Here is a 25,266-nt window from a genome sequence, read left to right as displayed (position 1 = left end):
TCTTCTTCTCTCATTCTCTCCCCCTCCCTCTCCTGTTGCTACTTCCCCAAAGCTGAGGGTACTTGTTTGTTTGTCGCCCACTTTGCGCCAGAAACAGGAAACCAGCAGAGGTTGCATTAAACAACAGCAGCATGTTTAAGCTTGATCAGCTGTTGTTAGAATTTATTTAATATTACTTTCTAGTATCAGCTGATGTTTGCTGGAGCCACAGCTGTAAGCTGATGGCCATGATATAGGTTTGGATATGTGGTGTGAGTGAAACATGAAGATGAAACAGGTTTACCTTTTAGGTGACATGAATGAGTTGAAGGCAAGTTATGAACTGTTTCTGAGAGACAAATAACACCAGGATCCTTTTCTAAGTAGCTGACAGCTGGTAACTGTGCAGGGGCGGGTCTAGCAAAGTTTTGCCAGGGGGCCAGGTAGGGCATTAACAGGGAAAAGGGGGGCACAAAGAAATACTTTTCTACTCGCAAGATGCGAGTAGGGGAAGCTGTGGTGGAGAAGCACACTTGTGGAGGACAATTAGAAGAAGCCGGCTGAGGAGAAGCAGTGGAAGTGGGTGTGGCCACGGAGTCAGAGGTGATATAGAATCCTCTCCACACCTCACGGATGCTGCTGTATTGTAGATTCCATTCAATGTTTTTTTGTATTCCACTTTTGCTATTTTTAATCTCTTCACCAGCTGATGTTGCACCTGTTTGAACCAATCTTTGTCACCATCTCTAAAAGTGACCTTTTCTGGTTGAGGATTTGTCTATATGTTACTTGTGTTCCACGGTTTGTTGTTGTGGAAACAGCATACACTCTTTGTTGGTACAATTGTGTCTCCACAGAAGTTGATGTACTCTGTTCTACAAAGTGGCGGCAAGGTAGTAACATTGTCAGCTTTACTGACATTGGCATACTGCAGATTAAGGGTTTTATTTTCTCGTGTAGGACAGTCAACAAATGATGTGTATCCAATCAGGTGGAACGAGAGGGAAACATGGTTGAAGTCTGTGATATTATGTTTAGTCTGTATCCTTGCAACAGTTTCAGGGTGGACTTTGCGTTACAATTCAGCTGTTGAGTTGCGTGAAACGTAGGCAAATATTGTTATTGTATGACTGAATTTTCTTGGTATAATATAATCACATACCAACTGCCATCAAGATGTACATAGACACCATTCCTAGAAGACTCGACAAAATTTAACCAAATCTTAAAAATGATCAATTAACCTGCATCGATGGATAATGTACCAGAGGCCTTTAAGATTTCCACAACTGAACCATTGCTGAAAAACCTTTTACTCGTCCCACCTGTCTAGGCTAATTCTGGGACAATCTCGAACCTTTCGTTTATATTTAAAAGAGCAGTTAAACTGATCATCTTTATAAGAATGGTTTGTCTAAAGGTTACAAATGGTCTTTTTATGAACTCTGACTGTAGACTCACCTTTATTCTTGTCGCGTTCAACCCCAGCGCTGTGATATTTCACTATAGAAATTCGAATATGCCATAGGTATTGGACGGTCCTGCGCTGAAGGGGTTTGAATCACATCTATCTAATAAACTCAGATTTGTTAATGTGAATTGGGAGTCTTCTTCACTTTGAGTTCCACATGTTCTGTGATGGGATCAGTTCTATTTACATTATCCATGCCTTCCTTCGGCAGTATTATTAAAAAAAAAAACATAAGATACATTTTTATTGTTATGCAGATGATATCCAGCTGTGTCTACTCATGAAGACAGAAGATACAAACCAATAAAGTTAAACTACATGAATGTCTTAAAGTCAAGTGTGTGAATTTAAAACCTGAGGCACAGGGGGCTGAGTGTTCAGACCTGTTCTTATTTTGGTAAAATGGCTTATGGAGGTGCTTGGTCTTGACAACTGAACTAATCTGAAGGAAGTGTACCAAAGTGGTCTGGAAAAAGATAAAAAAAATATTTCTCCAGGAGCACTATTGATAACATTTCTTGATGACAGGGACAAAATGAATGTATTGTATAATGAGTAGCTGGATAAATAGATTTTTTTTTTCATGAATCAGTACATTTTTTCTTATATCCAGCAACAGGAACCTTTAAATAGAAAAACAAATATGATTTTGTTCATCAGCCTGGGTGGGTCATATGGAGTACTTGCACTTTCTACTGTTATGAAACACTAGAACTAAAACTTACTTGACTGTGATTACATCATTATATTCAAAAATTTGACATTTTTAACAGGATTAGATTTTGATTTGCATGACTTTCTTCTTAAATAGCTTTAACATTTTAGAAATAAAAAGAGGATATTTACTTACACAGCTTTGTTGGAGGCTTTGACCACTGGCAGCAGCCTTAGAAGAGCCTCCTCAGAGGCTGAGAATTTCTTTAAGTCAAATTCATCCAGATCTTTTTCGGATGACAGTAAGATGAAGACCAGAGCTGACCACTGAGCAGGAGACAGCTCATCTGTGGAGAGAAGTCCTGAACTCAGGCACTGTTGGATCTCCTCCACTAGAGAACTATCATTCAGTTCATTCAGACAGTGGAACAGATTGATGCTTTTCTCTGCAGACAGATTCTCATTGATCATCTTCTTGATGTACTGAACTGTTTCCTGATTGGTCTGTGAGCTGTTTTCTGTCTGTATCAGCAGGCCTCGCAGGAGACTTTGGTTGGTCTGGAGTGAAAAACCCACGAGGAAGCGCAGGAACAAGTCCAGGTGTCCATTTGGACTCTGTAAGGCCTTGCCCACAGCACTCTGGTAGAAGAATGTAGGCTCGCTTGTTTCAGACGTCTGGGAGGTTGTTTGTTGTTTTTCCAGTAGATTTATTCCAGAATTGATAAAGGTCAGATGGACATGAAGAGCAGCCAGAAACTCCTGAACACTTAAATGAATGAAGCAAAACACCTTGTCTTGATACAGCCCTCTTTCCTCTTTAAATACTTGTGTGAACACTCCCGAGTACACTGAGGCTGCTTTGATATCGATGCCACACTCCGTCAGGTCTGATTCATAGAAGATCAGCTTTCCTTTCTGCAGCTGATCAAAAGCCAGTTTTCCCAGAGAATCAATCATCTTCCTGTTCTCTGGAGTCCAGTGTGGATCTGTCTCAGCTCCTCCATCATACTTGACCTTCGTCACTTTGGTCTGAACCACCAGGAAGTGGATGTACATCTCAGTCAGGGTCTTGGGCAACCGTTCTCCCTCTCCGGTTTTCAGCACATCCTCCAGAACTGTAGCAGTGATCCAGCAGAAGACTGGGATGTGGCACATGATGTGGAGACTTCGTGATGTCTTGATGTGGGAGATGATCCTTTTTCTCTGCTTCCTATCTCTAAATCTCTTCTTAAAGTACTCCTCCTTCTGTTGATCAGTGAACCCCATGACATCTGTCACCATATCAACACATTGTGGAGGGATGAGATGGGCTGCTGCAGGTCGTGTGGTTATCCAGATGCGAGCAGAGGAAAAAAGGTTCCCCCTGATGAGATTTACAAGCAGAACATTTACTGAAGTGTACTCTGTAATATCAGTCAGGGTTGCTGTGTTGTTGAAGTCCAAAGGAAGTCGACACTCATCCAAACCATCAAAGATGAACACAACCTGGAAGTCTTCAAACCTCCAAATTCCTGCTTCTTTGGTTTCAGTAAAGTAGTAATGAACAAGTTCCACCAAGCTAAACTTTTCCTCTTTCAGCACATTCAGCTCTCTGAAAGTGAATGGAAATATAAACTGGATGTCCTGGTTGGCTTTGCCTTCAGCCCAGTCGAGGGCGTATTTCTGTGTTAAGACTGTTTTCCCAATGCCAGCCACACCCTTTGTCAGCACTGTTCTGATTGGTGTAACTCTTCCAGATGAAGGTTTAAAGATGTCCTCTTGTCTGACTGTTGTTTCTGGTCTGTCTGGTTTCCTGGATGCTGTTTCAATCTGTCTGACCTCATGCTCATCATTGACCTCTGCAGTCCCTCCCTCTGTGATGTAGAGCTCTGTGTAGATCTCATTCAGAAGGGTTGGGTTTCCTGCTTTAGCGATCCCCTCAAACACACACTGGAACTTCTTCTGCAGATTAGATTTAATTTCATGCTGGCTCCACTTGTAATCCCTAGTGCAAGTTCCTGAAAGAAACAATAGATTAAAAAGAAAAAAAAAAAAAACACACACACACACACACACACACACACACACACACACACACACACACACACACACACACTTAAATAAAGGAATCTTCTTACGGCTCTGTAGATGATCAGCCAGCTTCTTATATTTCATTTTCCTCAGGAAGTACATTGTGATCTCAACAAATGCCTTTCTGCTCGACTTCTGCTCATCACCTTCATCTTCCCTCTGACTCTCTAAGGCTTCCGTATAATCCGGACTCAGAACCTTCTGGATCTTGCCCAGCTCATTCTTCACAAAGGTGATGATGTTTTCCTCCAGAAGCTAGAACAGAATGCAGGATTAAATTAAGTTAAATGAGATGGCATAGGTAGAGAAACACCTGTGGATTAAAAAGAAGGCAGTGAAGAACAAAAGCTCAGTGCATCACAGGAAATCCCCTTTCAGCCTGAGCTTATAGCAACACAATTAAGGGATAGTTTATGATATCCATAGGTTGTCATTGTTGTGTGTTGGTTCACCTCTGCTGCATTTTTCCCATTAATGTCCAGTGCAAACATTCGGCAAAACATCTTTCGATCACTGCAGTGCAGTGCAAGAACTAGAAACAACATGCAATACTCACAACTAACCAAAGAAAAAAAAATACAGACCCCTAACAGAAAAATAAAAAATAGTATATTTCTATATGCCAGCTTCACAGTGTGAAGTTGGATGCCATCTCTCATAGGGATGGGTACTGATATCCCCCAAGAACCTTCTGCTACCTGCCAGTGTAGCAGATATGATGACGGATGATGATGGCAGCAGCAGCCATTCTTCTCTGGGTGAGTAGCTTAATGTTGTTTGTTTGTAATTTATGTTGAGTAGGCTAACCATGTGTGGTGGGGCGTGGCCGGCGGTGCCATGCAGGGAGGGCGGACGCACCTGCACGGCATCCTTAATCACGTCCGCCAAGTTAAAAACACGAGGTTGGGTGGTTGTGGTGTGAGGTGATGGAAATAAAATGGCTTTAAACACTGATCCATGGACCCGCCGTGTCTTATTCTCACCACACTGGTGCCGAAACCCAGGAGGCGGCATGGCGGGTACTTACCAGAGCCAGGGAAGGGAAGAGCTGGCCGAGATGGTGGCCGAAATGGCGGCCACCCAGCGGGAGCAGGCGGCGGAGGTGCGTCGCCAACAGGAAGAGCTGCGGAAGGAGAGCGAACGCCACCTGGGGAAGATGGCAGAGCTGGCCGCGATGCTCCAGGCCTGGGCGACCTCGACGCCACCACCCCCACCGGGGTATACTGACTGTGGGAAAGCGGTGGAGGAGCTGTGTGGGGCACCTCGGCAGCTGGAGGTGGTGGACGAGTCACGCGGGGGTCCGAGCCTGCCGGAGGAGGAGGAACAGCCGGGTGAAGGGCTGCTCCTGCCGGGAGCGGTGGAGGAGCCGCTCCAATCGGAGGCGGAGGACGAGGCGGGCGAGGGTCTGTGCCGGCTGGAAGGAGAGGCGGCAGCAACAGCCGCAGCCGCGGAGGCGGTGCCCGAGGAGCCGCGGGATATGTCGGAGGTGCCCGTGCTAGGGGAGTCCGCGTCACCGAAGCCCGAGGTCGGCGGGCGGAGCAGAGCGGCCTCGCCTCCACCAGAGGCCGGCGTGTGGTGTGGTCCGGCGTGCTGGACGCCTGCTCAGCCGCCCATGAGCCCCGGCTCAACGTCACGCCGGCTGCGCCTCCGGTCCAGCTCCGGGGCTGCCATTGGATACGTGGGCGACCCCCGGACCCACCTCATGACCGGCGCCGCTGGATGAGTGGGCGGCCACCAGAACAGACACCTCCCTCTCGCTAGGCCAGGGTCCGGGGGTGCCGACGGTCCGGGCTGATCCCCTCTCCCGCTTGCGGTGGGGGGTGAGTAGGTTCGGCCGGATGGCTCCCCGGCCTCAGTCGGGCGATGGGGGTATGTGGTGGGGCGTGGCCGGCGGTGCCGTGTAGGGAGGGCGGACGCACCTGCACGGCATCCTTAATCACGTCCGCCAAGTTAAAAACACGAGGACTCAGGGGTTGGGTGGTTGTGGTGTGAGGTGATGGAAATAAAATGGCTTTAAACACTGATCCCTGGACCCGCCGTGCCTTATTCTCACCACACCATGTTATTAAATTAATGCATGTAAGGTGAACTAGCAAACACAGTCGTAGTTACATGCGGCTGTCTTCTTGTTTGATGGCAGATACTCCCTTCACCCTGGCCAAAACGGCTAAAATGACCAAAGAAAAAGAGGAAAAAGCTAAACATGAGAGGTTTTTGGACAAAGTTTGTGTTTTTGTTTAAGCACTGCTTCCAGCCAAGAGTGATACCATATATGCCCTATAGCTGCAGAAAAGGCTAACATTGTTATATTTTTACAAAAAAAAAAAAAAAAAAAAAACAATTAAACATGAGAGGTTTTAGGACAAAGTTTGTGTTTTCCATTTTTTAAGCACCGGTTCCAAACAAAGGAGGTATGTTGTATCAATAGAAAAGGCTAACTTAGTTATCATTTTGCGGAAAAAAAGGAGACTGCTAAAAGTAAAAACATAATAGGTTTTTGGACAAAGTTTGTGTTCTTCATTCTTTAACCCTTTAAGACCTACCATAGAACCAAGGCCGCCAGAGCTTATATTATATTTTTACATGTTGTGGAGCCATTTTTGGGAGCATTTCAAGTTGCTATACATCAATACAACCATTATAGTCCAAATTTTAATAATATGTATGCATTAAGTGCATAGTAATTACATACATTGCAAAAAAAATTTGAAAATCATTTTTGTTTTTTTAACATATATTTCTAGTTAGAGAAATTTAAGAGGCTTAACCCTCAAAACTGTAAATACAAAAAAGTTGCACAAAATAGTTTCCCATCACAGGAAATTTATTTCAAGTGTCTTCATAGTTTTATTTTTGAAATACATGTTTTTTTATATACTGCAGGACAAACGAAAATAAATATTATAATGCAAATTTGCAAAAAAACAGCATATGCATCAAAATGAACTATTTCCAGCAGTGCAATATGAGTCTTAAGCATCCCAGAAACGACACAGAAAGTCATAAAGTCAAACATAACTTTTAAAAAGACCAGTATAGGCTCATAAGGCCCTGATGGTAAAAAACTACATTTCCGCAAAATGACATCACTTCCGGTTTTGGGCAGGTCATGGCGGACATGCGATAGTTCGCGCTGATGGACGTAGGAAGTGTTAAGAAGAACTAATCGGATCAGCAAAGCGTGTTTCTGGAATATTATGTTTTTGTTGCTGCAAGTACTTTTTATGCAGTTTTTGCAAAGCTATGTGTGGAAGGAAACTGTGACCTAGGACAAGCTGATGGCATAAGATGTAAGTACAACTCCTCTGGTTTCATATTCAAAAAAAATTATTGCACTAGCTTACGTGGTTGCAGTGCTACCGGGATTTAAAAATAGTTACGCAAAACAGAGCGTGCCCACTCCGACCGGCTTTAAAGGGTTCGAGTCACCGTTTAAGCACTGGCACCGTTTCAAAAGTACCGGTTTGGATAAAACCTAAACGATACCCATCCCTAATCTCTCATGACTAGGATATGGTTTATCTAAATCAAAGCCAAATAAGAGAAAAAGCAAAATAATTAATAAAATAACTAATTTAATTACGAGTCTCAATGAGGTCAAAAGCTAAAGAATAAAAATTTGTTTTAAGATGTGTTTTAAAAGTGGAGCGTGAAGGGATCTCTCTATTGTGCAAGGGCAAGTTATTCCATAATTTAGGAGCCACGATAGAAAAGGCCCTGTCCCCTCCAAGCTTCCTTCTGGATTTCGGTACTTCCAGGAGCAGCTGGTCAGCTGACCTAAGAGAGTGATGGGGGGGGTTCCAAATTCATGGGCTGCATCCTCCTGAGGCCGCATTTGTAGGCCGATTACGTCACAGCGACGCGGCTGGCCAAATTTGTAGACTCCTCCAAATGCGGTTGACAAATGCTTCCTCCTTTTCCCCAGATTTGAAAGATGGGTAGGGTGTATCCTTCATGACCCACCATATCTCAGAATTCATAGCGCGGCCCAGCCAATTGCAGTTTCCAACAATGGCGGCAGCTACTTAGTTTTAATATTACTCTTATTCTTTCTGGATCACAAATTACATTTTTAACATATTTTCAGGCGAGAATGTAGCTGTGTAAACTTCAAATATCTGCTCGGTTTATCAAGACATCACATACTTGCAAAAGTGCTCCCAATGTCTTGGAGACGTCTGTTACCCACTAGCTCCATAGCTAGCCAGCTCACTAAAGCCAGCGAAAACAGCGAGCTACCGGCACATCGTTTTAAAACCCCATTTTTCGCTACTCAGGTTAAACATGATAAATATAGGTCATTTATATAACTTAAAAATGTTATTGTTTGGCTTTTTTCGGTGTTTTATTTATTTGTGAGTAAACCAGTTTGGCTGAGATTAAAAGTTCTAAAGTTTTCACACTGCTGAATAAACGTCAAATGGAAAACTGATTAAAGAAATAAATGAAATAAATGCATGGATCACTGTTTCGAGGTGCTGCCTAGAAAGATTTCACTCTTGCCAGTCGCTTTAAATGATAAAAGCTGGACTTCACTGCTCTAATTTGGCTGGCCAATTTAAAAAAAAAAAACCAAAAAAAAAAAAAAAACCACCATTGTCCAACTTAAAACCTAGGTCAGAAGCAACAGGTTTAAAATAAACTTCCAAGGGTCCCAAATCAACAGAGGAAGGCTCACAGGGACCACTGGGTCCAAACACCAACACCTCTGTTTTCTTTTTATAAAAAGGTTATTTAAAAGGTTTAAAGCCAACCAAACTTTAATATCATCTAGACATGTCAAGAGAGGTTTCATGGAGATACCATCCTTCTGTTTTAATGGCAAATAAATTTGGCAGTTACCGGTGTTAGGTTGAAATAGTTAAATGTTGCCACTGTGTTACTTACATTTGTAAGCCTTGCCTTAAACTGTATGATCAAAGACATTCTTCTGTTTCTATCCTCCTCCCTAGCCTGTTGAATGGGTAATTAGCTATAGTGTTTAACTACAGGCACATCCTATGTGAAGGTTCGGTTTCTGTTCTTATGTAGTGAGGATGTTTACTTCTTGCCATTTATGACCTCACCTGTGTTTGTGTATAGTAGACCGTTACAGTAATTGAGCCATATACATCGTAAGGGAGGTGACCCTTTTGTGATCAGCAGGAAGTCACACAACCGCACCCCCCATTCACACACACTCACTCACGTGCAACTATCAGAAGGTACCATCTGTGCAGTCTGCAATTTTGTTGAAGAAAGATGTTGAATCTATTTAATTATTGTAGGAAAATAATTGATTTCTGGGCATTTTTTTTTTTTTTTTTAAACACGTGCATTAAAAAAAAAAAGTCGATTACATTGATTAAGCATCATCAGGTGGCGGGTGGGGAGGTGGTTCCCTATTTTTTTTGCTGGGAGTTGGCAACCCTATTATTTAGGTTGTTTAGTATTTCTGCAAATCACTGTTTAGAATACCAGAACACGGAGGATGGTGTAGATTTAAGTTTATTAGATTGATCAGTATTGCTCAACTATGACATATTTTGGGTGCAGTGTTTTTTTTTTTTTTTGCATACAGGTATAAAGGTGCCATCTCTTGTCCTGACCAACCACTTCAGAAGCAAAAGGTGAGTGGAAAAGATATACCTGACAAGCCTGGGAACTACGAAACTTCTAATAACCAAAGTAAATCTATACAGATGATTTCATTTATTATGGAAAAAAGTTCTGAAAGTTTCTGAGGCTGGTGACTGATGAATTTATCCTCAGCAGCAGAGGTGACTCGGTCTTCCTTTCCTGGGACGGTCCTCATGTGAGCCAGTCTTGTTGTAGCGCTTGATAATTTTTGCAACTGCACTTGGGGACACATTCAAAGTGTCAGTTCTTAAAGTAATGATGGACTGTTGTTCTCTATACTTAGAATTCATATTATGGCAAGAACTAATCAGCTAACAGTTTTCAAATAGGTTGGAACAATACCTGACAGCCTAAGCTTCTACATAGCACAACTGATGGTCTCAACCCCATTAAGAAGGCAAGAAATTCCACAAATGAACCATGACAAGAAACAAGTGTAAGTGAAAACCTTACACAGGTGACTGAAGCTCATTGAGAAAAGACCAAGGGTTTATAGTGCCAAAGGGTGGATACTTTGACATCTTTCTTCATATACAGTGGCTTGCAAAAATATTCGGCCCCCTTGAACTTTCCCACATTTTGTCACATTACAGCCACAAAAATGAATCAATTTTATTGGAATTCCACGTGAAAGACCAACACAAAGTGGTGTACACGTGAGAAGTGGAACGAAAATCATACATGATTCCAAATATTTTTTACAAATAAATAACTGCAAAGTGGGGTGTGCGTAATTATTCAGCCCCCTTTGGTCTGAGTGCAGTCAGTTGCCCATAGACATTGCCTGATGAGTGCTAATGACTAAATAGAGTGATTACTGTGTGTAATCTAATGTCAGTACAAATACAGCTGCTCTGTGACGGCCTCAGAGGTTGTCCAAGAGAATATTGGGAGCAACAACACCATGAAGTCCAAAGAATACACCAGACAGGTCAGGGATTAAGTTATCGAGAAATTTAAAGCAGACTATTCGGAAATGGAAGGAGTATGGCACGACTGTAAACCTACCAAGACAAGGCCGTCCACCTAAACTCACAGGCCGAACAAGGAGAGCGCTGATCTGAAATGCAGCCAAGAGGCCCATGGTGACTCTGGACGGGCTGCAGAGATCTACAGCTCAGGTGGGGGAATCTGTCCATAGGACAACTATTAGTCGTGCACTGCACAAAGTTGGCCTTTATGGAAGAGTGGCAAGAAGAAAGCCATTGTTAACAACTGGGGGTGCTTCTCTTCAGCAGGGACAGGGAAGCTGGTCAGAGTTGATGGGAAGATGGATGGAGCCAAATACAGGGCAATCTTAGAAGAAAACCTCTTGGAGTCTGCAAAAGACTTGAGGCTGGGGCGGAGGTTCACCTTCCAGCAGGACAACAACCCTAAACATAAAGCCAGGGCAACAATGGAATGGTTTAAAACAAAACACATCCATGTGTTAGAATGGCCCAGTCAAAGTCCAGATCTAAATCCAATCGAGAATCTGTGGCAAGATCTGAAAACTGCTGTTCACAAACGCTGTCCATCTAATCTGAATGAGTTGGAGCTGTTTTGCAAAGAAGAATGGGCAAGGATTTCAGTCTCTAGATGTGCAAAGCTGGAGACATACCCTAAAAGACTGGCAGCTGTAATTGCAACAAAAGCTTGTTCTACAAAGTATTGACTCAGGGGGCTGAATAATTACACACACCCCACTTTTCAGTTATTTATTTGTAAAAAAATGTTTGGAATCATGTATGATTTTCGTTCCACTTCTCACGTGTACACCACTTTGTATTGGTCTTTCACGTGGAATTCCAATAAAAGTGATTCATGTTTGTGGCTGTAATGTGACAAAATGTGGAAAAGTTCAAGGGGGTCGAATACTTTTCAAGACACTGTATTTGATGTCTTCAGTATATATCTGCAATGTAGAAAGTAGTAAAAATGAAGTAAAACCATTCAATGAGGTGTGTGCTGCATGTGTGTGTGTGTGTGTGTGTGTGTGTGTGTGTGTGTGTGTGTGTGTGTGTGTTGCTCTATAGGTCATGCCTGGTTGTTCATACAATTTTCTTCACCTCATCTCCACTACTGCAGACAACTAGGCAACTGGCTCTATCTCCTAAACTACAACACAATCCACACACCCAGCATGGAGATGAGTGAACAGAAAAGAATTGTAGTATTGTAGCAGTTGTACATGTACAGACCATAAATATGGAGTCCAGCTGTGTTTGATGCTGCTGGGCAGACTGATCACTGGGAACCTCTGAGCTCTGCTGGTCCACCCTGTGGAGGAATTGTAAAGAATAAATGAGAAAACATAGAGCTGGCTATCCAGGATGCTTATGGTTCTCAGTGCCTTAAGAAAACATAAATAAATAAAAGCAACACAGCTGTCTCCTGCGAATGCTTGGGGCTCTAAAAGTGCCTTGTAGTATCTGACGCAAAGACAGTTAAGTGAAGGTCAGTGGCTTTTTGCATTCTTTACGACTCATGTTTTTCAAAACACTAACACAAAGTTCATGTCATGCTGTGCTGCCAAACATGGTATAGGTTGAGCAGCATAGTTGAGTATATGAGTGAAAAACTTACCAAGTCTTCTCTGCTAATTTCAAACAGATTATTCTGCTATTGACTACCGTTTTGAGGTTTTGGTATCCCAGATACTGACAATCAGAAGCTGACTGGTGCCTGTGAGCATGGACCCTGCTACAGTGGTCAGTTGGGGTTGGCTAAAACCATGCCACGTTTGACTGATCTGGATTGGGCCTATGCCATAGGGCAACTTCAAAGGTCACCATAAAGTTAAGTTATCATTTTGACAAATTGATGGGAAATATTTTCTTTAGTAACAGCAGAAAAGCTGTTCTCTGTTAGCTCATTAACAGGAAACTGAATAAGAGTGAGTGACAACCACAGAAACACATTCACAGAAATATAATTATCCAATAACTCGGGTAACCTGTGTAACTCATCTTTGGATATATTTACAGGTAACTATTCTAATTAGCCATTCCTTTCTGTTAAAGCAGACAAACACATGAGTATCAACTTAGCTTCAATTTAAAGCCACTGAGGGGATGTACACGAAGGCTGGAACTGAGGGACTTGCTGTACTATAGTACACCAGTTTCTAGACAAAACAAAGTCTAAACTTTTTTCTTCTGGTTTTAGATTAAATGTTCAGTGCTCACCGTTAATGCTCTTGCTTATATTTATTCTTTTAAAAAGCAGTTTAAGACTCATTTATTTAGACTGGCTTTTAATTAGATTTTTTGCTGTATGTTTGATTTTTGGTGTATTTTATGTATATCTGTTTTATATGACTGTGAAGCACTTTGTGGTTTTTATCCTGTGAAGAGTGCTATATAAATAAATTGAATTGCTCTTGATTTTATCCCTGCAAGAATCCACAAACCTCCATAAAAACAAACTTGTCAGCAGGACAATGTGTGTAAAAATGTGTGTAAGAAAGAGCTGAGCTGACATTAAACATGATGGAGGATTTATTCACAGACACCAACTCACCAAAAGCATTAAGACACACATTACCTCTCTGCAGGAGAACAGCAGCCTTCTTTAAACCCAATATAAAAAGGAATCGACTGGTCACTCTTGAAGGAAAAACAGCTGGGTTCAGGTCCAGGTTGGTTCCTGTGAATAATGATGGTGCAGTGATGTGAGTGCTGATCTGTGACATGGAGAAGAGTCATGGACATTTAGAGATGGTCATCTCACCTCTGACCTTTGTCCTGGCTCTCTCTGTCTCTTTTAGAGGGAGGGACTCCCTCCTCTATGTCCTCACACTGATCCATGCTGCTGAATTCACATCCACATCAGCTCACACACATTTTTTACCTTTGCCTGCAGAGAAAACACAAATCATTCATGTGCACATCAATTGAAATCCTACTTTTCATCGTGTGTGCTGTCCACATATCAGCTGCTTCTTTTCTGCCACAGCTGGCCTTCTCAAGACAAGGCGGCCATTTACATGAAAAGGGAAAGACCATGTCAAGGAGGGGGCCTAAGGGTACATCTTTTGCCATCTTACAATGTTGTGATTGCAGCCATTCCCCAACTCTCTGTGAATGGTACTCATGGCTATTTATCAATGGTCTTTGATCAATGATCATGACTGTTTGCATATTAATGATCAAGAAACTGACCTCACAGCCCATTATTCATTCAGTGGGCTGGTTTCATTGTTTATGCAAATGTACTGTTTAAGGTTGGGGAAACCTGCAGTCACCCGAGACGTAAGAAGTCACTTGGTTAAGTGACGAAACGTTTCTCCCAATGAAAACACCACGTCCAGATGAACAGAATCAAACTTTTAAATGTGGTGTTTAGGATCAGAAAAAAGGAGGATTCAGAAAACTGATAGCAGCTCTGAGAACTTCTTCTGTATAACTATTTATGATCAGAGATTAAGTCCTGATTTTGAACTGTTGTTAACTCCATGGACTCACGCGGAAAACTACAGTGACATTAATATTAGAGCACAGCTGAGAACTTATATGAGTATGTACGCATATAACGGAAGTCATACTCTAAATGCAGTCACACTTTAATTGAGTATTTCTAAAGTGTGGTGATACTTTAAACATTAAAACTTTTTGCAGCCTCAATGAAACATTTAGAGGATTTATTGATCAACTTCAGTGGATTTATGATCAGACATAGAAGCTGTTTTTATTTGAGGTGTTCACCAAAACCATATTCAAGTCATAGTTTAATTATAAACAAAGACTTGAAGGTGAGACACTCAGCTTTTGTTAAGTGTTGCACAAATTGTTGGGGATGTGCTCTTACACTTACACTTTGACCTATGACATGTATGAGTGTGCATGTGTAATAAATTAAATTTAAAAAAAATCTAATTATGATGGCTGTGCCAACAGGTTATGAGTCCAGAAGGGAGCAGTTAACACAGATTATACATCTACAGAGATGACAAAAACTATGTGTTATGTGAGGCAAAGTTCCTGGGGCACCTCTAGAGCAGGGCTGGGGAACTCAAGACCTCAAGGGCTGGTTTCCTGCAGGTTTTAGATATCACCCTGGGTCAAACAAATGATTAGCTCATTACAGGCCTCTGGAGAACTTCAAGACATGTTGAGGGAGTAATTTAGTCATTTAAATCAGCTGCGTTGGATCAAGGACAGATCTAAAACCCGCAGGACACCGGCCCTTGAGGCTTGGAGTTCCCCACCCGTGCCTCTAAAGGAAGAGAGAGGCCAATGAGGATTAAGACAATGAAAAAGATGACAAAAATGAAGAAGACTATGGCAAAGTGTCCCAGTAAGAAGGACAGACAAATAGAAGGAGGTAATGTAAAGTAATGTTAACCTGATATAATTGTGGCCAAAAAAAATAAATAACCTGGCAAGTCCAGAGGACAGAAATGGTGCTGCACTTTTTTTTCCCTTCCACTCATAAAGATTCAAACTGGAGATGAAGAAAGAAAGCCAATGCAAAACAAACAACTGGCACTGAAGACAACACATTAGCATTCAAGATAGGTGAATTCTAAGTTTGCGGATTGAAACAAAGGACTTGTGGTTGATGTTAGGGCAATGTCACACATAATAACAGACATTGAGAAGTTTATAGACTTTAATGAGACCTTTAAACCATAACAGTATTTTCTGGAGTTTACTGGCAGAGCAAGAAGGACTGGCATTGCATTGAAGGGGGTGAATTGAAGTCATCAGGAACTCTGAGACAAGTGCTGTACAATCATTGTTTTCATATCCACATCTTCTTGGTCAAAGCAGCGATAGCCATTGCAGCTTCAGTCACTCTCTGTGAGGGGTGCAATGAACGGGTGCATCCACAAGAACAACTGTATGACAGACTTTACTATCTAACCACTATAAGTTTTGAAATTAATGATGGGTATCATTCTTGCAATAAAAAAAAAAAAGTGTAGTACAAACGCCACACTATACACTAACAGGGAGAATCTTTCAAGGATGAAAGTGTTTGGATCAGTTTGTTAAGCATACAAACGCAACAAGAAAAAGCTAGACTCGCAATGTGAAAAGTTTGTTTAATTTTTCTTAAACAAGGTCTTCAAATCCTGAAGGTTTAGTGGAGCCTTTCCATGAACTCTGAGCTTTAGTTCTTTCCATAGATTTTCAGTTGGATTAAGGTCAGGTGATTGGCTGGTTTATTCTAGCATCTTAATTTTCTGTCTCCAAAACCAACTGACAGTTTCATTGAATCTCTTTTTGGGATCATTGTCCTGGTGAAATGTTCACACTGGTTTCATCTTCATCATCCTGGTAGGCGGCAGCAGATTTTTTTTTTTTAAATCAAGAATGTCTCAATACATTTTCCATTCAATTGTATAAGGCTTGCCAGTGTCATATGCTGAAAAACAGCCCCACAGCTTGATGTTCCCACCTCCAGACTTCACTGGGTGACATGGAGTGCCTTTTGATCTCAAAACATGGTGTGGCATCCAAAGAGTTCAGTTTTGGTCTCACATGATCAGACTTTATTCTTCTAGCATTTCACAGGCTTGTCTAAATGTTGATCAGTAAACTTCAAAAACACACTTCAACATGCCGTTTCTTCCGCTATGGAATCATGTGTGGTGAGCATTCATACAGTCGATGGTGGTTAAGTGCATTGAAACACTGATACATGCTGATTCCTTTCTACAGGGAGTGCAGAATTATTAGGCAAATGAGTATTTTGTCCACATCATCCTCTTCATGCATGTTGTCTTACTCCAAGGTGTATAGGCTCGAAAGCCTACTACCAATTAAGCATATTAGGTGATGTGCATCTCTGTAATGAGAAGGGGTGTGGTCTAATGACATCAACACCCTATATCAGGTGTGCATAATTATTAGGCAACGTCCTTTCCTTTGGCAAAATGGGTCAAAAGAATGACTTGACAGGCTCAGAAAAGTCAAAAATAGTGAGCTATCTGGCAGAGGGATGCAGCAGTCTCAAAATTGCAAAGCTTCTGAAGCGTGATCATCGAACAATCAAGCGTTTCATTCAAAATAGTCAACAGGGTCGCAAGAAGCGTGTGGAAAAACCAAGGCGCAAAATAACTGCCCATGAACTGAGAAAAGTCAAGTGTGCAGCTGCCAAGATGCCACTTGCCACCAGTTTGGCCATATTTCAGAGCTGCAACATCACTGGAGTGCCCAAAAGCACAAGGTGTGCAATACTCAGAGACATGGCCAAGGTAAGAAAGGCTGAAAGACGACCATCACTGAACAAGACACACAAGCTGAAACGTCAAGACTGGGCCAAGAAATATCTCAAGACTGATTTTTCTAAGGTTTTATGGACTGATGAAATGAGAGTGAGTCTTGATGGGCCAGATGGATGGGCCCGTGGCTGGATTGGTAAAGGGCAGAGAGCTCCAGTCCGACTCAGACGCCAGCAAGGTGGAGGTGGAGTACTGGTTTGGGCTGGTATCATCAAAGATGAGCTTGTGGGGCCTTTTCGGGTTGAGGATGGAGTCAAGCTCAACTCCCAGTCCTACTGCCAGTTTCTGGAAGACACCTTCTTCAAGCAGTGGTACAGGAAGAAGTCTGCATCCTTCAAGAAAAACGTGATTTTCATGCAGGACAATGCTCCATCACACGCATCCAAGTACTTCACAGCGTGGCTGGCAAGAAAGGGTATAAAAGAAGAAAAACTAATGACATGGCCACCTTGTTCACCTGATCTGAACCCCATTGAGAACCTGTGGTCCATCATCAAATGTGAGATTTACAAGGAGGGAAAACAGTACACCTCTCTGAACAGTGTCTGGGAGGCTGTGGTTGCTGCTGCACGCAATGTTGATGGTGAACAGATCAAAACACTGACAGAATCCATGGATGGCAGGCTTTTGAGTGTCCTTGCAAAGAAAGGTGGCTATATTGGTCGCTGATTTGTTTTTGAATGTCAGAAATGCATATTTGTGAATGTGGAGATGTTATATTGGTTTCACTGGTAAAAATAAATAATTGAAATGGGTATATATTTGTTTTTTGTTAATTTGCCAGCACAGTAATAGTCACCTGCAAACACAGATATCCCCCTAAAATAGCTAAAACTAAAAACTACTTCCAAAAACATTCAGCTTTGATATTAATGAGTTTTTTGGGTTCATTGAGAACATGGTTGTTGTTCAATAAAAAAATTATTCCTCAAAAATACAACTTGCCTAATAATTCTGCATTCCCTGTATAACTCTCCACAAGTGCTCCTTGGCTCTTGGACAACTATTCTGATAATGGATTGGAGGGGGTGTTACCCATATAGATAAAGAAAAGCAGAGATATTAGATATAAAATAGAAATAATGAAATGTATTGTTATCCTTATATATGAAATAGAAATAAAAACAGATTATTTTTTGTGCATACTGCCCAGCATTCTCACACAGTAAATTCAAAGAGTTCAGCATAACTCAGTGCAACTGCCCTTAAGATATGCAGCCATATCAAAACAAACCAGGTAATAATAAAATGTTAAACATTTGTGGTGAAAACAAGAGTGTAGCTATTCTATTGTTTAAAAGGGGCAACTGAATATTTTAAGACTGTTAAAAGAAGAGAAAACAAGCTGTAATATTTTCAAAATACTAAGCTAAGCAAGGAAAAGGTAAAAATTCTATTTTAAATATGTTGCATCTCAACATCTGAATTCTTCCATTGAGCTGTAAACTGTGAGTCATATGCGATCTTCTTTAAATGGTCTCAATATACTCAATAACCTGTTTTGTTACAGGCTTCGCTGTCTGAAGGCAGTCTAATGGATACTGTACTGTAGGTATCAGCGGTGCATAGACTCATGCCCCTGTGAGAGCAGAGGAAGCTAATTAGTTCACTGATACAGGACTGATAAAGTCATGTTGGCTTCGTGTTATGAGGTCTCACTGCTTTTCTAAACTGTGCCAAGCTGACAGGAAAGCTAAGAGCCAAGCTAAGTAATGGTATTTAAGGTCTACCAGAAGTCTCTATACTACAGTCAGCAGCTACGAACTGCTGGTTGAAATATCATAAGCCTGAATAACTTTCTGCACACAGCTAATGTTAGCCAGGAAAACATTACAGACTGCTAACATTACCTTCACACGGACACGATCATCAGACAGTAACCTCAGGAAGAATAAACTTTGAGCAGGAAGGAAACACCTAGAGAGATTGCTGTTAGCGTCATCTCAGCTGCCAAGGAACCCGCCCCTCCTGATGATGATGATGCATTCTGTGTACGGAGGCACTCTTTCGTGGAATTTTCACACATGTAGTTCGTTTACTCTGGTCCGATTCACCCGACGAGTTTGTCAACTTATAGCTTTATCCTGCGGTTTTCACACGGAGAAAAATCTAAATGAACTCCAAGCGAACCTAAACGCGTCACTGCAAACCACGTGAGAATGTTCAGCACGCTGATTGGATGATGTAAATACAGGAAGCAGGTATTGTGTTCTGTGTTAATAGTATACAGATGTAAAAGAAGTTATAGAAGTGGAAAATGATATAATTTCGAGAGTAAGATTTGATCATACAGGTTTAAATTTCTATTTGTACTTATTGCTTTAATCTGTGTTTGTTGTTGTTAGTGTCAAACAGGCAGGGTAACTGGAGAGATTACTGTACCAGCTTTTTGCTTCAGATCCATGAAGTAGCACGACAAGCCTCATAGTGTAAAATAGGGCAGCACTGGTAATCTGACTGAGATCGACTTGAAGTGTTCTGAAAGTTTACAGTTCAAGCTGTTCAGTTTGTGCAAAATATGGCTTGATCACAGTAAGACCCCAAGACACTGTTTGTGATTGGTTTTATTTACAATTTTGTATTTTATTTATTTAGTTTCTTATCCTGACAGCTTTCCAGCTGTCTCGACCTGTTCCTCCTTCCTCCCGGCGTCACGGTAAGAGGGAGAGCATAATTATTGAATTGCTTTCAGCTGCCCTGCCAGCCTCCCTGGCACTGCCCCTCAAGCCACCACCCTGCACCAGTGACTGAAAATCACCCATCCCCAGGTAGTCCTCCACAATGCAGTTCCTGTAATTATGATGATGTGCAGGTGCTCCTGTGTGGCTTGCACATGGCAGCCATGCAGTTGGTTTGCTGTTCCAGACAGCCCACTTCTCCCAGCTCAGTGTGCCAGTGGTTCCTCCGGTTTACACCTGTACTTAATCAGAACAGCAATGGCACAAACCTCGGACAGATGTAACTTTTAAAGTGGTGCACATGTGTATGTTTCTTACTGGATAGTTAATTTAAATGCCTGTCAAACAGTAATAGCTAGCTCTGAGCTACGTTTATTATATTGACAGTCCTCAAGTATGACTATAATGTATTTGTAAAAATAAAAATTACATTGCACCTAACCTTTACTCTGGATCTGTAGTTCTCAACTTCACTGGGTATAAAACCAGGTCCACATGCAAAGATGCTGGTAGTTAAGCTTGTACAGGGCCAAGTCTGTAGAGAAGGATTAGAGTAAATATTGTCAACACAGAAACTTTTTGCTGTTTTTCTGCCTCACACATTGTGGTGTCAATATAATACGCTTGTGTGATATGTTTTATTCAAAGGAACACTTTCTTTCTCTCTGTGCTTGTCCTGCTAGACCTTAGTGCAGCGTTCGATACTGTTGACCATAATATCCTATTAGAGCGATTAGGACATGCTGTAGGTATTACAGGTACTGTGCTGCAGTGGTTTGTATCATATCTATCTAATAGACTCCAATTGGTACATATAAATGGAGAGTCCTCTTCACACACAGAGGTTAATTATGGAGTTCCACAGGGTTCAGTGCTAGGACCAATTCTGTTTACACTATACATGCTTCCCCTAGGCAGCATCATTAGAAGACATAGCATACATTTTCACTGCTATGCAGATGACACCCAGCTCTATCTATCTATGAAGCCAGATAACACACACCAATTAGTTAAACTGCAGGAATGTCATTGTTACGGCCCGGCTCTGCTAGGCGGCAGCGGACGTAACATAAACGAGCCCAGAGACCAAGGAGTTAGATAGGAAGACAAACATAAGGTTTATTAACACAACTGAAATCCGTTAGTGAAACAACTCACTAGGCAGCAGAGAAACTTTAAGCAAACACCACGATTAATAACACCAGTAGAGCACTGCTCTACTAAACGTCTCACAGGAGGCAACACAAAACACAGGCAAAAGGGAGGGACTCTCTGTACAGTCTGTTCAAATCAACAAGTCCCTCGACGAATGAAGACTCCTCAGCCTTTTATACTATCAGTTAACTGCAGTCAGCTGTGTCACTTGTCATAACTGCAGACAGCTGTGTCACTTGTCCGTCGTACTCCAGGCTCCTGCGGCAGCCAATGGTGTGCGTAGTCTGACAGGCTCGGATCCGCATGAAGTTGGGGCGGGCATATGTCCGGGCCAGCCAATCCCCCGTGAGTCCTGGAGCACTGTAGCTTCCATGGAGGAAGGCGGGGCCACCTGAGGCCAGCGGCCGTAACAGTCATAAAGACATAAACACCTGGATGGCCGCTAACTTTCTGCTTCTTAATTCAGATAAAACTGAGGTTATTGTACTCGGCCCTGACAATCTTAGAAATATCAGATCTAACCAGATTCTTACTCTGGATGGCATTACCTTGGCCTCCAGTAACGCTGTGAGGAACCTGGGAGTCATTTTTGACCAGGACATGTCCTTCAACGCACATATTAAACAAATATGTAAGACTGCTTTCTTCCATTTGCGCAACATCTCTAAAGTTAGAAATATCCTGTCTCAGAGTGACGCTGAAAAACTAGTTCATGCATTTATTACTTCCAGGCTGGACTACTGTAATTCATTATTATCAGGATGTCCTAAAAACTCCCTGTAGAGCCTTCAGCTAATCCAAAATGCTGCAGCAAGAGTACTGACAGGGACTAGAAAGAGAGCGCATATTTCTCCTGTTTTGGCTTCCCTTCATTGGCTTCCTGTTAAATCCAGAATTGAATTCAAAATCCTGCTCCTCACATACAAGGTCTTAAATAATCAGGCCCCATCTTATCTTAATGACCTTGTAGTACCATATCACCCTATTAGAGCACTTGCTCTTGCACTGCAGGCCTACTTGTTGTTCCTAGAGTATTTAAAAGTAGAATGGGAGGGAGAGCCTTCAGTTTTCAGGCCCCTCTTCTGTGAAACCAGAACTAGAATAAACCAGACACTATCTCTACTTTCAAGATTAGGCTTAAAACTTTCTTTTTTGCTAAAGCATATAGTTAGGGCTGGACCAGGTGACCCTGAATCCTCCCTTAGTTATGCTGCGATAAACGTAGGCTGCTGGGGATTCCCATGATGCATTGAGTTTTCCTTTCCAGTCACCTTTCTCACTCACTATGTGTTAATAGACCTCTCTGCATTGAATCATATCTGTTATTAACCTCTGTCTCTCTTCCACAGCATGTCTTTTATCCTGTCTTCCTTCTCTCACCCCAACCGGTCGCAGCCTGGTTCTGCCGGAGGTTTCTTCCTGTTAAAAGGGAGTTTTTCCTTCCCACTGTCGCCAAAGTGCTTGCTCATAGGGGGTCATATGATTGTTGGGTTTTTCTCTGTATCTATGAAGCACCTTGAGGCAACTTTTGTTGTGATTTGGTGCTATATAAATAAGATTGAATTGAATTGAAATTTCTTCAGAAGAATGATTAGCCCTCTTCCTGACCTGTCAGTGCTTCAGGTAGCAGAGGCATACAGTGACTTTGACCCGCTGCATATGCCACCAGTGAAAACAATGGGCATGAGTATGGAGAAACCACTTGTCGGATCTAAATTTGGACTAGTGCAGACAGGAAACGTATTGTCCTACAGCAGCCTGAACCCCTAATCTGATGCCTAGAGTTACATAAGAATGCTTCACCTTTTCCGTGTCTTCCTCTTAATACCCGTCATCTGTCACCAACGCAATGTGTGTGGGTATTCACTGTAGAGGGACATTTGCATTTGTAAAGTTTGCAGTTATATGGCCCACAAATTGATTCGTTACCATGAGCCATGTCTAGAACTAGCACATGCTGTGGAAATCAAGCATAACCTCCAAGCATAATGTCAAAATGTAAAAGGTTGTATCAACTGAAAGTATTTGCAGATGTCAAATTGGATTTTTTAATTAAGTCATGCTTACTACTGGCAGGTACAAGGCCAGCTTCATGTTACTGGTCTTCAGTGGTATGACTTGTGCAGAGCCTGGACTCAGACATGGAAGTTCAAAAAAATGATTAAACAAAAGTGTGATCACTTCTATTTTAACACTTACATATCAAAATACCTCTCAAAGAGACATGCACAAAAAATGTGTGAGCCTATCCTTCTATAAGCATAAGTACATGTTTCATGAAATGTTAAAAGAACATGCTAGCACATTTCCACACCTCAACTGAAATTATGTAAAGTAATCAACCAGTTATTATTTGTGTTGGGTCAAGTCAATTTTTAACAGCATTCATGAAAAAAAAAACCCAATAACATTCTGAATGTAGAAAAAAAGTTAGAATAATATTTTGAAATTTACATAAATATTTCTTTCCAGTAAAATAACAAGTTATGTATATAAGGGAAACCAACCTGCACTTGTATCAGCCCTAACTCGAAATTAGGCAAGTCACTGTAAAAGATTCATTAATGCGTCCGGCAATTGATAAAGTAAAACAGCTTATTTCTTTAACCCTTCAGATTACACACTCCACATGCGCTCTCAGATGTGTGCTGGCATTTGGCTTCTTTTCCTCAGGAAAGGGGGACAGTAAAAACTTTTTTACCCCTATGAGGAGAAAAGGTGTGATAGCTGAATGTGAGCTGTTTCAATGGTTATCCCTCCCTGTCATGTTCGGAGGCAATAAGACGCAGGGTTCTCAAGCACGAACCACTTTTTTATTCAATTGTAGCAGCAGTGTACGTGGCTACATCAATTTCTGGAAAACACATATACACACCGGTCTCCTAGCGACCTCTAGTGGCTGCCCTCATGGTAGCCTTACTAGGACAACATAAACAGATTTCACAACATCTCCCCCTTTAACAAAAGTACTTTAAACATAAAACAGTGTTGTCAGAACGCAGGACATCACAGGGGTAGACTACCCTCAGTCCTGATAAGGGATTATTCTGCCCTTAGAACATAGAAAGGAGATAGTCCTCAGTCTCTGAATCTGAGAGGTACTTTAATCTCCCGCCCCCTGGAAGTCACTCTCACAGGTGTGGTAGGGTGGAGAGGAGACCCCGGGACAGGGATTGGCAATGTCTGCCTTACTGGTGGTTCTTGGGAAGCGGCCGCCCCTTTAGTTGGAGTAGTCGATGTAGCTGGAACAGTGCTCTGCTGCTGCTCCTCAGGATCAGTGGTGCCTGGGACAGGCTGAAGGTGTCGTCTGTTGCGGCGAGTCACGTTCCCATTCGCCATCTCCACCAAGTAGGATCTCGGCTCCTTAGACTTACTGATGACCTTGGCTGGAGTCGTCCACCCCTTTTCCCCGTCAAGCTTCACTACAACATCCTGGCCTGGGAGAAGCTCAGGAAGTGGACGAGCTGAATGTCTGCGGTTGTAGAAGAATCTGTAAGAGTCCTTAGCTGCAGCATCTCTTTGGCACACTGTGTCCCTATTGACTGGACTGGGCAGCAATGTCTTTTCGAGTACTGGGACGGTGGTGCGGATTTGACGTCCTGTCATAAGTTGAGCTGGGCTTGCTGCAATTGGTGTAGAGCGGTAACTCATTAAGGCTAAGCAGGGGTCAGGCTGTTTGAGAATGTACTTGGCCGTTTGGACAGCTCTTTCAGCAGCTCCATTTGACTGGGGGTAATGAGGGCTCGACGTAGTGTGGGTGAAGCCATAACTCAGTTTGAAGTCTTGGAACTCTGATGATGTGAACTGCGTCCCATTGTCACTGACCAGTTCTAACGGGATGCCCCATCTAACGAACATGTGTTTAAGCTTGTTAATGACCTGTCTGCTGGTTGTTGTAGTGAGGGAAGCAATCTCAATGTCTCTTGAAAAATAGTCAACAACGACAAGAAAGTTCTTACCCTCAAGCTCGCAAAGATCAGCTGCAATCTTTTGCCAGGGGCCATTGGGCAGAGGAGTAGTCACGAGAGGTTCCCGTCGCTGTGTAGGCTTGTGCTCTCTGCAAAAGTTGCATGACCTCACCTTATGTGTTATTTGAAGTCCAATGTTGGGCCACCACACTGTTGATCTTGCGCGCTCTCTACATTTAGTTAGTCCTTGGTGGCCTTCATGTAATTGGTCAAGGATACTGGGTCTAAGTGCTGTGGGAATTACGATGCGATCGTGGTAGAGCACTAGACCATCTGATTCTGAAAGGTGGCTTCTGGCTGCATAAAAGCCTTGGAGTGGTGAGCTCTTTGCCATTCTCCGAGGCCACCCTTGTCTGATGAAGATGATTGCTTTTTGAAGCTCTGGGTCCCTCTGTGTAGCTCTACGAATTTCCTCCAACTTATGTGACTTGATAGGTTTGCTTGTCACTACGTTGCTCACAT

The 25,266-nt window shown here is 42.3% G+C and overlaps 1 protein-coding gene and 1 long non-coding RNA gene across 2 annotated transcripts in view; both read right to left on the bottom strand.

The window, feature by feature from the left end:
- Positions 1–19,161, bottom strand: part of LOC146546955 (NLR family CARD domain-containing protein 3-like) — a 45,558-nt gene extending 26,397 nt beyond the window's left edge. Inside the window, exons 1-6 of the mRNA XM_085265361.1 lie at positions 18,854–19,161; positions 13,505–13,630; positions 13,319–13,420; positions 11,974–12,052; positions 4,222–4,429; positions 2,301–4,101 (exon numbers count right to left, since the gene is read on the bottom strand). Of these exons, the coding sequence (XP_085121487.1) occupies positions 2,301–4,101; positions 4,222–4,429; positions 11,974–12,052; positions 13,319–13,420; positions 13,505–13,581 (2,267 nt within the window). The 5' untranslated portion in view covers positions 13,582–13,630; positions 18,854–19,161. The remainder of the gene's footprint in view (positions 1–2,300; positions 4,102–4,221; positions 4,430–11,973; positions 12,053–13,318; positions 13,421–13,504; positions 13,631–18,853) is intronic.
- A 157-nt stretch (positions 19,162–19,318) lies between these two features.
- LOC146546954 (uncharacterized) lies at positions 19,319–21,236 on the bottom strand. Its single transcript, XR_014890789.1, has 3 exons — positions 20,840–21,236; positions 20,124–20,216; positions 19,319–19,918 (listed from the first exon to the last, which is right to left on the bottom strand). It is a non-coding gene; the product is annotated as an uncharacterized LOC146546954 (long non-coding RNA).
- Between the last annotated feature and the right edge of the window lie 4,030 nt (positions 21,237–25,266).

The sequence above is a fragment of the Mchenga conophoros genome, linkage group LG23, assembly GCF_057382185.1.
Source record: "Mchenga conophoros isolate Kocher_MC1m ecotype Shallow Benthic linkage group LG23, M_conophoros_male_GT1.1, whole genome shotgun sequence".
Classification (NCBI taxonomy): Eukaryota; Metazoa; Chordata; class Actinopteri; order Cichliformes; family Cichlidae; genus Mchenga; species Mchenga conophoros.
The sequence above is the reverse complement of the archived record's forward strand: the minus strand, read 5'-3'. Positions and strand labels throughout refer to the sequence as shown.